We start from the raw sequence: 13,311 nt of genomic DNA on the forward strand, positions 1-13,311 counted from the left end.
CTGTCTGTGTCGGCACTGTCATATATACATTACACGTCATCATCTGTCTGTGCCGGCACTGTCATATATACATTACACGGCCTCATCTGTCTGTGCCGGCACTGTCATATATACATTACACGTCATCATCTGTCTGTGCCAGCACTGTCATATATACATTACACGTCGTCATCTGTCTGTGCCAGCACTGTCATATATACATTACACGGCCTCATCTGTCTGTGCCGGCACTGTCATATATACATTACACGTCGTCATCTGTCTGTGCCGGCACTGTCATATATACATTACACGTCATCATCTGTCTGTGCCGGCACTGTCATATATACATTACACGTCATCATCTGTCTGTGCCGCCACACTCATGTATACATTACACGTCATCATCTGTCTGTGCCGCCACACTCATATATACATTACACGTCATCATCTGTCTGTGCCGCCACACTCATATATACATTACACGTCATCATCTGTCTGTGCCGGCACTGTCATATATACATTACACGTCATCATCTGTCTGTGCCGGCACAGTCATATATACATTACACGTCGTCATCTGTCTGTGTCGGCACTGTCATATATACATTACACGTCGTCATCTGTCTGTGCCGGCACTGTCATATATACATTACACGTCATCATCTGTCTGTGCCGGCACTGTCATATATACATTACACGTCGTCATCTGTCTGTGCCGGCACTGTCATATATACATTACACGTCATCATCTGTCTGTGCCAGCACTGTCATATATACATTACACGTCATCATCTGTCTGTGCCAGCACTGTCATATATACATTACACGTCGTCATCTGTCTGTGCCGGCACTGTCATATATACATTACACGTCATCATCTGTCTGTGCCAGCACTGTCATATATACATTACACGTCATCATCTGTCTGTGCCGGCACTGTCATATATACATTACACGTCATCATCTGTCTGTGCCAGCACTGTCATATATACATTACACGTCATCATCTGTATGTGCCGGCACTGTCATATATACATTACACGTCATCATCTGTCTGTGCCGGCACTGTCATATATACATTACACGGCCTCATCTGTCTGTGCCGGCACTGTCATATATACATTACACGTCGTCATCTGTCTGTGCCGGCACTGTCATATATACATTACACGTCGTCATCTGTCTGTGCCGGCACTGTCATATATACATTACACGTCGTCATCTGTCTGTGCCGGCACTGTCATATATACATTACACGTCATCATCTGTCTGTGCCGGCACAGTCATATATACATTACACGTCGTCATCTGTCTGTGCCGGCACTGTCATATATACATTACAAGTCATCCTCTGTCTGTGCCGGCACGGTCATATATACATTACATGTCGTCATCTGTCTGTGCCGGCACTGTCATATATACATTACACGTCGTCATCTGTCTGTGCCGGCACTGTCATATATACATTACACGTCCTCATCTGTCTGTGCCGGCACTGTCATATATACATTACACGTCATCATCTGTCTGTGCCAGCACTGTCATATATACATTACACGTCATCATCTGTATGTGCCGGCACTGTCATATGTACATTACACGTCATCATCTGTATGTGCCGGCACTGTCATATATACATTACACGTCGTCATCTGTATGTGCCGGCACTGTCATATATACATTACACGTCGTCATCTGTATGTGCCGGCACTGTCATATATACATTACACGTCATCATCTGTCTGTGCCAGCACAGTCATATATACATTACACGTCATCCTCTGTCTGTGCCGGCACGGTCATATATACATTACACGTCGTCATCTGTCTGTGTCGGCACTGTCATATATACATTACACGTCGTCATCTGTATGTGCCGGCACTGTCATATATACATTACACGTCATCCTCTGTCTGTGCCGGCACGGTCATATATACATTACACGTCGTCATCTGTCTGTGCCGGCACAGTCATATATACATTACACGTCGTCATCTGTCTGTGCCGGCACTGTCATATATACATTACACGTCGTCATCTGTCTGTGCCGGCACGGTCATATATACATTACACGTCATCATCTGTCTGTGCCGGCACTGTCATATATACATTACACGTCATCATCTGTATGTGCCGGCACTGTCATATGTACATTACACGTCATCATCTGTATGTGCCGGCACTGTCATATATACATTACACGTCGTCATCTGTATGTGCCGGCACTGTCATATATACATTACACGTCATCATCTGTCTGTGCCAGCACTGTCATATATACATTACACGTCCTCATCTGTCTGTGCCGGCACTGTCATATATACAGTACACGCCCTCATCTGTCTGTGCCGGCACTGTCATATATACATTACACGTCGTCATCTGTCTGTGCCGGCACAATCATATATACATTACACGTCGTCATCTGTCTGTGCCGGCACGGTCATATATACATTACACGTCGTCATCTGTCTGTGCCGGCACTGTCATATATACATTACACGTCGTCATCTGTCTGTGCCGGCACGGTCATATATACATTACACGTCATCATCTGTCTGTGCCGGCACTGTCATATATACATTACACGTCATCATCTGTATGTGCCGGCACTGTCATATGTACATTACACGTCATCATCTGTCTGTGCCAGCACTGTCATATATACATTACACGTCCTCATCTGTCTGTGCCGGCACTGTCATATATACAGTACACGCCCTCATCTGTCTGTGCCGGCACTGTCATATATACATTACACGTCGTCATCTGTCTGTGCCGGCACAATCATATATACATTACACGTCGTCATCTGTCTGTGCCGGCACGGTCATATATACATTACACGTCGTCATCTGTCTGTGCCGGCACTGTCATATATACATTACACGTCGTCATCTGTCTGTGCCGGCACGGTCATATATACATTACACGTCATCCTCTGTCTGTGCCGGCACGGTCATATATACATTACACGTCGTCATCTGTCTGTGCCAGCACAGTCATATATACATTACACGTCATCATCTGTCTGTGCCAGCACTGTCATATATACAGTACAGGTCCTCATGGGTACAGCTCTGCCTCCTCCACCCATCCATGACTGACAGATATGGAGCAGAAGATATGGGAGGAGGAACTTATACTAAACGCTATATGGGGGGGTCTATACTACATCCTATAGGGGGAGGGTCTACACTACATCCTATTGGGGGAGGGTCTTATACTACGTCCTATGGGGGGAGGGTCTTACACTACATCCTATGGGGGGGTCTATACTACATCCTATTGGGGGAGGGTCTACACTACATCCTATTGGGGGGGGGGTCTTATACTACGTCCTATGGGGGAGGGTCTTATACTACATCTTATGGGGGGAGGGTCTTATACTACATCCTATGGGGGGAGGGTCTATACTACATCCTATTGGGGGGTCTATACTACATCCTTTGGGGGGGAGGGTCTTATACTACATCCTATGGGGGGAGGGTCTTATACTACATCCTATTGGGGGGGTCTATACTACATCCTATGGGGGGAGGGTCTTATACTACATCCTATTGGGGGGAGGGTCTTATACTACATCCTATTGGGTGGAGGGTCTTATACTACATCCTATGGGGAGGGTCTATACTACATCCTATGGGGGGGTCTATACTACATCCTATGGGGGGGTCTATACTACATCCTATGGGGGAGGGTCTATACTACATCCTATGGGGGGAGGGTCTTATACTACATTCTATTGGGGGGTCTATACTACATCCTATTGGGGGGGTCTATACTACATCCTATGGGGGAGGGTCTATACTACATCCTATGGGGGGGTCTATACTACATCCTACGGGGGGGTCTATACTACACCCTATGGGGGAGGGTCTATACTACATCCTATGGGGGGGTCTATACTACATCCTATGGGGGGGTCTATACTACATCCTATGGGGGGGTCTATACTACATCCTATGGGGGGAGGGTCTTATACTACATCCTATGGGGGGGGGGTCTTATACTACATCCTATTGGGTGGAGGGTCTATACTACATCCTATTGGGGGGGTCTATACTACATCCTATGGGGGAGGGTCTATACTACATCCTATGGGGGGGTCTATACTACATCCTATGGGGGGGTCTATACTACATCCTATGGGGGGGTCTATACTACATCCTATGGCGGGGAGGGTCTTATACTACATCCTATGGGGGGGTCTATACTACATCCTATGGGGGGGTCTATACTACATCTTATGGGGGGGAAGGTCTTATACTACATCCTATTGGGGGGAGGGTCTTATACTACATCCTATAGGGGGAGGGTCTTATACTACATCCTATGGGGGGGTCTATACTACATCCTATGGGGGAGAGGGTCTTATACTACATCCTATGGGGGGAGGGTCTTATACTACATCCTATGGGGGGGTCTATACTACATCCTATGGGGGGGTCTATACTACATCCTATTGGGGGGAGGGTCTATACTACATCCTATGGGGGGGTCTATACTACATCCTATGGGGGGAGGTCTATACTACATCCTATGGGGGGAGGGTCTTATACTACATCCTATGGGGGGATCTATACCACATCCTATGGGGGGGTCTATACTACATCCTATTGGGGGGAGGGTCTTATACTACATCCTATGGGGGAGGGTCTATACTACATCCTATGGGGGGAGGGTCTCATACTACATCCTATGGGGGGGTCTATACCACATCCTATGGGGGGGGTCTATACCACATCCTATTGGGGGGGTCTATACTACATCCTATGGGGGAGGGTCTATACTACATCCTATGGGGGAGGGTCTATACTACATCCTATGGGGGGGGTCTTATACTACATCCTATTGGGGGGAGGGTCTTATACTACATCCTATTGGGGGGAGGGTCTTATACTACATCCTATTGGGTGGAGGGTCTTATACTACATCCTATGGGGAGGGTCTATACTACATCCTATGGGGGGGTCTATACTACATCCTATGGGGGGGTCTATACTACATCCTATGGGGGGGTCTATACTACATCCTATGGGGGGGTCTATACTACATCCTATGGGGGGGTCTATACTACATCCTATGGGGGGGTCTATACTACATCCTATGGGGGAGGGTCTATACTACATCCTATTGGGGGGTCTATACTACATCCTATTGGGGGGGGTCTATACTACATCCTATGGGGGAGGGTCTATACTACATCCTATGGGGGGGTCTATACTACATCCTACGGGGGGGGTCTATACTACACCCTATGGGGGAGGGTCTATACTACATCCTATGGGGGGGTCTATACTACATCCTATGGGGGGGTCTATACTACATCCTATGGGGGGGGAGGGTCTTATACTACATCCTATTTGGGGGGGTCTATACTACATCCTATGGGGGGTCTATACTACATCTTATGGGGGGGAAGGTCTTATACTACATCCTATTGGGGGGAGGGTCTTATACTACATCCTATAGGGGGAGGGTCTTATACTACATCCTATGGGGGGGTCTATACTACATCCTATGGGGGGAGGGTCTTATACTACATCCTATGGGGGGAGGGTCTTATACTACATCCTATGGGGGGGTCTATACTACATCCTATTGGGGGGAGGGTCTATACTACATCCTATGGGGGGGTCTATACTACATCCTATTGGGGGGAGGGTCTATACTACATCCTATGGGGGGGTCTATACTACATCCTATGGGGGGAGGTCTATACTACATCCTATGGGGGGAGGGTCTTATACTACATCCTATGGGGGGATCTGTACCACATCCTATGGGGGGGTCTATACTACATCCTATTGGGGGGAGGGTCTTATACTACATCCTATGGGGGAGGGTCTATACTACATCCTATGGGGGGAGGGTCTCATACTACATCCTATGGGGGGGGTCTATACCACATCCTATGGGGGGGTCTATACTACATCCTATGGGGGGGTCTATACTACATCCTACGGGGGGGTCTATACTACACCCTATGGGGGAGGGTCTATACTACATCCTATTGGGGGGGTCTATACTACATCCTATGGGGGAGGGTCTATACTACATCCTATGGGGGTCTATACTACATCCTACGGGGGGGTCTATACTACATCCTATGGGGGGGTCTATACTACATCCTATGGGGGGGTCTATACTACATCCTATGGGGGGGAGGGTCTTATACTACATCCTATGGGGGGGGGGTCTATACTACATCCTATGGGGGGGTCTATACTACATCTTATGGGGGGGAAGGTCTTATACTACATCCTATTGGGGGGAGGGTCTTATACTACATCCTATAGGGGGAGGGTCTTATACTACATCCTATGGGGGGGTCTATACTACATCCTATGGGGGGAGGGTCTTATACTACATCCTATGGGGGGAGGGTCTTATACTACATCCTATGGGGGGGTCTATACTACATCCTATTGGGGGGAGGGTCTATACTACATCCTATGGGGGGGTCTATACTACATCCTATTGGGGGGAGGGTCTATACTACATCCTATGGGGAGGTCTATACTACATCCTATGGGGGGAGGGTCTTATACTACATCCTATGGGGGGATCTATACCACATCCTATGGGGGGGTCTATACTACATCCTATTGGGGGGAGGGTCTTATACTACATCCTATGGGGGGAGGGTCTCATACTACATCCTATGGGGGGGTCTATACCACATCCTATGGGGGGGTCTATACCACATCCTATTGGGGGGGTCTATACTACATCCTATGGGGGAGGGTCTATACTACATCCTATGGGGGAGGGTCTATACTACATCCTATTGGGGGGAGGGTCTTATACTACATCCTATGGGGGAGGGTCTATACTACATCCTAAGTGTAATAAACCCCGGGGGTCTTACTATATTACTCGGATTATTACACTTACCTCGTTGATGAGGAACTGGAGATGCAGGACGGCGGCTCCACTTTCATGCTGGCAATGGTAATCCACCCCAGGGCGGCCCAGTCTGGAACAGCAATAGTTAAGGTGAAAAATCGGGAAAAGTGTCATGTGATGAGGGGGGTCCGCTGATCATACATATAACCTCATCTCTATGGGGTTCCGGTGATCATACATATAAGATCATCATCTTTATGGGGTCCGGTGATCATACATATATCATCATCTCTATGGGGTACGGTGATCATACATATATCATCATCATCTCTATGGGGTCCGGTGATCATACATATATCATCATCATCTCTATGGGGTCCGGTGATCATACATATATCATCATCATCTCTATGGGGTCCGGTGATCATACATATAACATCATCATCATCATCTCTATGGGGTCCGGTGATCATACATATAACATCATCATCTCTATGGGGTCCGGTGATCATACATATATCATCATCATCTCTATGGGGTCCGGTGATCATACATATATCATCATCATCATCATCTCTATGGGGTCCGGTGATCATACATATAACATCATCATCTCTATGGGGTCCGGTGATCATACATATAACATCATCATCTCTATGGGGTCCGGTGATCATACATATATCATCATCATCAGGCGATGCTGCGAAGGGGAAGTGAGGTAATATAGGCTAGGGCACAGGTGTATGCACTAATTGGGCCAGGCGCCAATCAGAGGTGCACTGGCCCTTTAAATCGCAGAGAGCCGGTGCGCGCGCGCCGGGACTGAACAGACTGAGGACAGGTCGGGTAAGAAGACAGGGATGCGAACCGAGAGCGGGCACATCCCGCATCGCGGGTCGCATCCCCGCCAGAGACACTAACGTAGCGTTCCCGGTCAGCGGGTCTGACCGGGGCGCTGCGACAAGGTGAACGCTGCGAGCGCTCCGGGGAGGAGCGGGGACCCGGAGCGCTCGGCGTAACAGTACCCCCCCCCTTGGGTCTCCCCCTCTTTTTGGAACCTGAAAATTTGTGAATAAGGTCCTTGTCGAGGATGTTATCCTCGGGTTCCCAAGACCTCTCCTCAGGTCCACAATTTTCCCAATCTACGAGAATTTTTTTTTTTACCTCTGACTGTCTTAGGCTGGGTCCACACTACGTTTTGTCCCATACGGGAGCGCATACGGCAGGAGGGAGCTAAAACCTCGCGCTCCAGTATGCCACCGTATGAGCTCCCGTATGTCATTCACTTCAATGAGCCGACCGGAGTGAAACGTTCGGTCCGGTCGGCTCATTTTTGCGCCGTATGCGCTTTTACAACCGGACCTAAAACCGTGGTTGACCACGGTTTTAGGTCCGGTTGTAAAAGCGCATACGGCGCAAAAATGAGCCGACCGGACCGAACGTTTCACTCCGGTCGGCTCATTGAAGTGAATGACATACGGGAGCGCATACGGTCACATACGGGAGCGCGAGGTTTTAGCTCCCTCCTGCCGTATGCGCTCCCGTATGGGACAAAACGTAGTGTGGACCCAGCCTTAGATGCGAGAATCTCTTTAACAGTGAAGACATCAGAGGAGCCAGAGACAGGAGCTGGAGTGACAACCTTGGGAGAGAAGCGTATAAGGACAAGTGGTTTAAGAAGAGAAACATGAAAAGCTTTAGGAATACGGAGAGAAGGGGGAAGAAGGAGTTTGTAGGAGACAGGATTGATTTGGCACTTGATTTTAAAGGGTCCAAGATAACGTGGTCCCAGTTTATAACTGGGGACACGGAAGCGGATATACTTGGCGGAGAGCCACACTTTGTCTCCAGGAGCAAAGACAGGAGGAGTTCTTCTCTTTTTGTCAGCATGTTTCTTCATCCGGGATGAGGCCAGTAGAAGGGATTTTTGAGTTTCCTTCCAGATGATGGAGAAGTCCGGGGTCACTTCATCAACAGCAGGCAATCCAGAAGAAGTGGGAGTGGGGAGGGGGGGCAGAGGGTGACGGCCGTACACCACAAAGAACGGGGATTTGGCGGAGTCCTTGAAATTGTTCGAGAATTCAGCCCAGGATAGAAGATCGACCCAATCGTCCTGGCGGGAGGAAACAAAATGTTGCAAATAGTCACCAAGGATCTGATTAACTCTCTCTACTTGCCCATTGGATTGGGGATGATAGGAGGTCGAGAAATTTAATTTGATTTTTAATTGATTACAGAGAGCTCTCCAAAATTTCGATACAAATTGAACGCCTCTATCCGAGACGATATGCGTGGGAAGCCCGTGAAGGCGAAAAATGTGCACAAAAAATTGCTTCGCCAACTGTGGCGCTGAAGGAAGACCTGGAAGTGAAATAAAATGTGCCATCTTGGAGAAACAATCATCGACCACCCAAATGACTGTGTTGCCATGGGATAAAGGCAGATCCGTAATAAAATCCATGGCAATTTGAGACCATGGTAGCTCAGGAACAGGCAAAGGATGAAGGAGACCAGCAAGCTTCTGGCGAGGAGTCTTGTCCCGGGCACAAACTGTACAGGCCCAAACTAAATCAGCGACATCTGCCTCCAGGGTAGGCCACCAATATAAACGAGAGATGAGTTGGATGGACTTCTTGACGCCAGCATAGCCAGCGAGGTGCGAGGAGTGTCCCCTCTTGAGGATCTTGAGGTGCTGGCGTGGAGGGACGAAAGTCTTTCCAGGAGGAGTTTGTCTGATAGAAGCTGGAGCAGAGGAGATCAGGCACACAGGAGGTACAATGTGTTGCAGGGGGGCTTCCGATTCGGAAGCATCAGAGGAACGTGAAAGGGCGTCAGCCCTGATGTTTTTGTCAGCAGGACGAAAATGAATCTCGAAGTTAAAATGGGCAAAAAACAACGACCACCTAGCCTGGCGAGGATTCAGACGTTGGGCAGACTGGAGATAAGAGAGATTCTTGTGATTCGTATAGATGACAATGGGATGTTTGGAACCTTCCAGCAGGTGCCTCCATTCTTCGAGGGCTAGTTTAATGGCCAGAAGTTCTCGATCACCAATGGAGTAATTTTTTTCCGCCTGAGAGAAGGTTTTAGAAAAGAAACCACAAGTAATGTTATGTCCGGCAGAGTTTTTTTGTAGGAGTACGGCTCCGGCTCCGAACGAGGAGGCGTCTAACTCCAGCAAGAAGGGTTTAGATGGATCAGGTCTGGAGAGTACGGGAGCAGAAGCGAAGGCAGTTTTGAGGAGATTGAATGCCTCATCCGCTTGGGGAGGCCAGGACTTAGGGTTGGCATTCTACCTGGTTAGGGCCACAATCGGAGCCACAATGTTGGAAAAATGCGGAATAAACTGTCGGTAGTAATTGGCAAATCCCAAGAAGCGTTGGATAGCTCGGAGTCCAGAAGGGCGTGGCCAATCTAAAATGGCTGACAGTTTGTCTGGGTCCATTTGAAGTCCCTGGCCAGAGACTAAATATCCTAGGAAGGGAAGAGATTGGCATTCAAAGAGACATTTCTCCATCTTGGCATATAATTGATTTTCACGGAGTCTCTGGAGCACTAGGCGGACATGACGGCGGTGTTCTTCGAGACTAGAGGAAAAAATCTAAATGTCGTCCAGGTAAACCACAACACAGGTATATAACAGATCCCGAAAAATTTCATTCACGAAGTCCTGGAAGACAGCGGGGGCGTTGCAGAGCCCAAAGGGCATAACCAGATATTCAAAATGTCCGTCTCTGGTATTAAATGCGGTTTTCCACTCATCATCTTTTCTGATGCGAATGAGATTATATGCGCCTCTTAAGTCCAATTTAGTGAAGATGTTAGCGCCACGAAGGCGGTCAAAGAGTTCCGAGATAAGAGGCAGGGGATTGCGGTTTTTGATAGTGATTTTATTTAAACCGCGGTAATCAATGCACGGCCGTAAGGAACCGTCTATTTTTGAGACAAAGAAGAACCCCGCTCCGGCAGGGGATGAGGACTTGCGGATGAATCCTCTCTTTAAATTTTCTTGGATGTAGTCCGACATGGCTTGAGTCTCAGGAGCGGACAGAGGATAGATCCTGCCCCGGGGTGGAGTAGTACCAGGAAGGAGGTCAATAGGGCAGTCATAAGGCCTGTGAGGTGGCAAAGTCTCTGCTTGTTTTTTGCAGAAAACATCGGCATAGTCCTGATAGGCCTTGGGAAGACCTGGTATAGGAGGAGCCACAGGGGTTTGACTGACGGAGCCGGGAGCAGACGTGAGGCATTTTTTGAGGCAAAAAGAACCCCAGCTCTTGATCTCCCCGGTGGTCCAGTCAAGGGTAGGAGAATGACGTTGGAGCCAAAGCAAGCCGAGGAGAATTTCCAAAGTGCAGTTAGGTAGGACAAGAAATTAAATTTTCTCGTGATGAGGTCCAATGCACATTAACAGGGGTTCTGTGCGGTAACGCACAGTGCAGTCCAATTTTTCTCCATTAACAGAAGCAATGTAGAGTGGTCTGACGAGACTGGTCACTGGGATGTTGAACCTATTAACGAAAGAGGCCAAAATAAAATTTCCTGCAGAACCGGAATCCAAGAAGGCCACAGCTTAGAAGGAGGAGTTAGCAGAAGGAGAAATCCGCACAGGCACAGTAAGACGTGGAGAAGCAGAGTTCACATCTAGAGCTGTCTCACCTTTGTGCGGAATCGGAGTGCGTCTTTCCTGACGCGGAGGACGGATAGGACAATCCTTCAGGAAGTGTTCGGTACTAGCACAGTACAGGCATAGATTCTCATTGCGGCGTGTCCTCTCTTGTAGGGTCAGGCCGGACCGGTCTACTTGCATAGCCTCCACGGCAGAAGGCACAGGAACAGATTGCAGTGGACTTGGGAAGAGAGGAGCCGGGGAGAGAAATCGCCTGGTGCGAACAAAGTCCATATCCTGACGGAGTTCCTGGCGTCTTTCGGAAAAACGCATGTCATTGCGGGTGGCCAAATGGATGAGTTCATGCAGGTTAGCAGGATGTTGCTGGATAGGCCTTTCTTGAAGGTCGTGCAGAGGGCCTCATTATTCCAGGATAATTCAGAAGCGAGAGTACGAAATTGGATGGCGTATTCGCCTACAGAAGAATTTCCTTGGATTAGGTTCAGCAAAGCAGTCTCGGCAGAAGAGGCTCGGGCTGGTTCCTCGAAGACACTACAAACCTCACCGAAAAAGGACTGGACAGTGGCAGTGACAGGATCATTGCGGTCCCAGAGAGGTGTGGCCCATGACAAGGCCTTCCCAGACAGGAGACTAACCACGAAAGCCACCTTAGACCGTTGTGTGGGAAATTGGTCCGACATCATCTCCAAATGCAGGGAACATGAGAGAGAAAACCGCGGCATTGTTTAGAGTCCCCATCAAATTTATCCGGTAGAGACAAGCGGAGGCTGGAAGCGGCCACTCACTGCGGAGGAGGTGCAGGAGCTGGCGGAGGAGATGGTTGCTGAAGCTGTGGCAAAAGTTATTGCAGCATAACTGTCAGTTGGGACAACTGATGTCCTTGTTGCGCAATCTGTTGAGACTGCTGGGCGACCACCGTGGTAAGGTCGGCGACAACTGGCAGCGGGACCTCAGCGGGATCCATGGCCGGATCTACTGTCAGGATCCGGGTACTGTGAGGATACTGGTGGTGGATCCTCTGTGTCAGTGGGGTAATGACGTGGGCCATACCAGGGGAACAGAGTCTAAGGGGTTACTGGTATTCACCAGAGCCCGCCGCAAAGCGGGATGGACTTGCTGCGGCAGGTAACCCCCAGGTCGTTCCACCCGATAGCGACTCAACCCCAACTGACGGCTGAGATAGGCGCGGTACAAGGGATTAGGCAAGAGCAAGGTCGGACGTAGCAGAAGGTCAGGGCAGGCAGCAAGGATCGTAGTCAGGGGCAACGGCAGGAGGTCTGGAACACTGGCTTGGAACATACAAGAAAACGCTTTGACTGGCACAAGGGCAACAAGATCCGGCGATGCTGGGAAGGGGGGAAGTGAGGTAATATAGGCTAAGGCACAGGTGTATGCACTAATTGGGCCAGGCGCCAATCAGAGGCGCACTGGCCCTTTAAATCGCAGAGAGCCGGAGCGCACGCGCCCTAGGGAGCGGGGCTGCACGCGCCGGGACTGAACAGACGGAGGACAGGTCGGGTAAGAAGACTGGGATGCGAATCGCGAGCGGGCGCGTCCCGCATCCCCGCCAGAGACACTAACGCAGCGCTCCCGGTCAGCGGGTCTGACCGGGGCACTGCAACAAGGTGAACGCTGCGAGCGCTCCGGGGAGGAGCGGGGACCCGGAGCGCTCGGCGTAACAATATCATCATCATCTCTATGGGGTCCGGTGATCATACATATAACATCATCATCTCTATGGGGTCCGGTGATCATATATATAACATCATCATCTCTATGGGGTCCGGTGATCATACATATAACATCATCATCTCTATGGGCTCCGGTGATCATATATATAACATCATCA

At 49.3% G+C, this 13,311-nt stretch overlaps 1 protein-coding gene across 1 annotated transcript in view; it reads right to left on the reverse strand.

The window, feature by feature from the left end:
* STXBP5L (syntaxin binding protein 5L) overlaps positions 1–13,311 on the reverse strand; it is a 452,679-nt gene that overhangs the window by 317,282 nt on the left and 122,086 nt on the right. Inside the window, 1 exon segment of the mRNA XM_056554342.1 lies at positions 6,884–6,965. Coding sequence (XP_056410317.1) covers positions 6,884–6,965 — 82 coding nt within the window.

This window comes from Hyla sarda, unplaced genomic scaffold, assembly GCF_029499605.1.
Source record: "Hyla sarda isolate aHylSar1 unplaced genomic scaffold, aHylSar1.hap1 scaffold_68, whole genome shotgun sequence".
NCBI lineage: Eukaryota > Metazoa > Chordata > Amphibia > Anura > Hylidae > Hyla > Hyla sarda.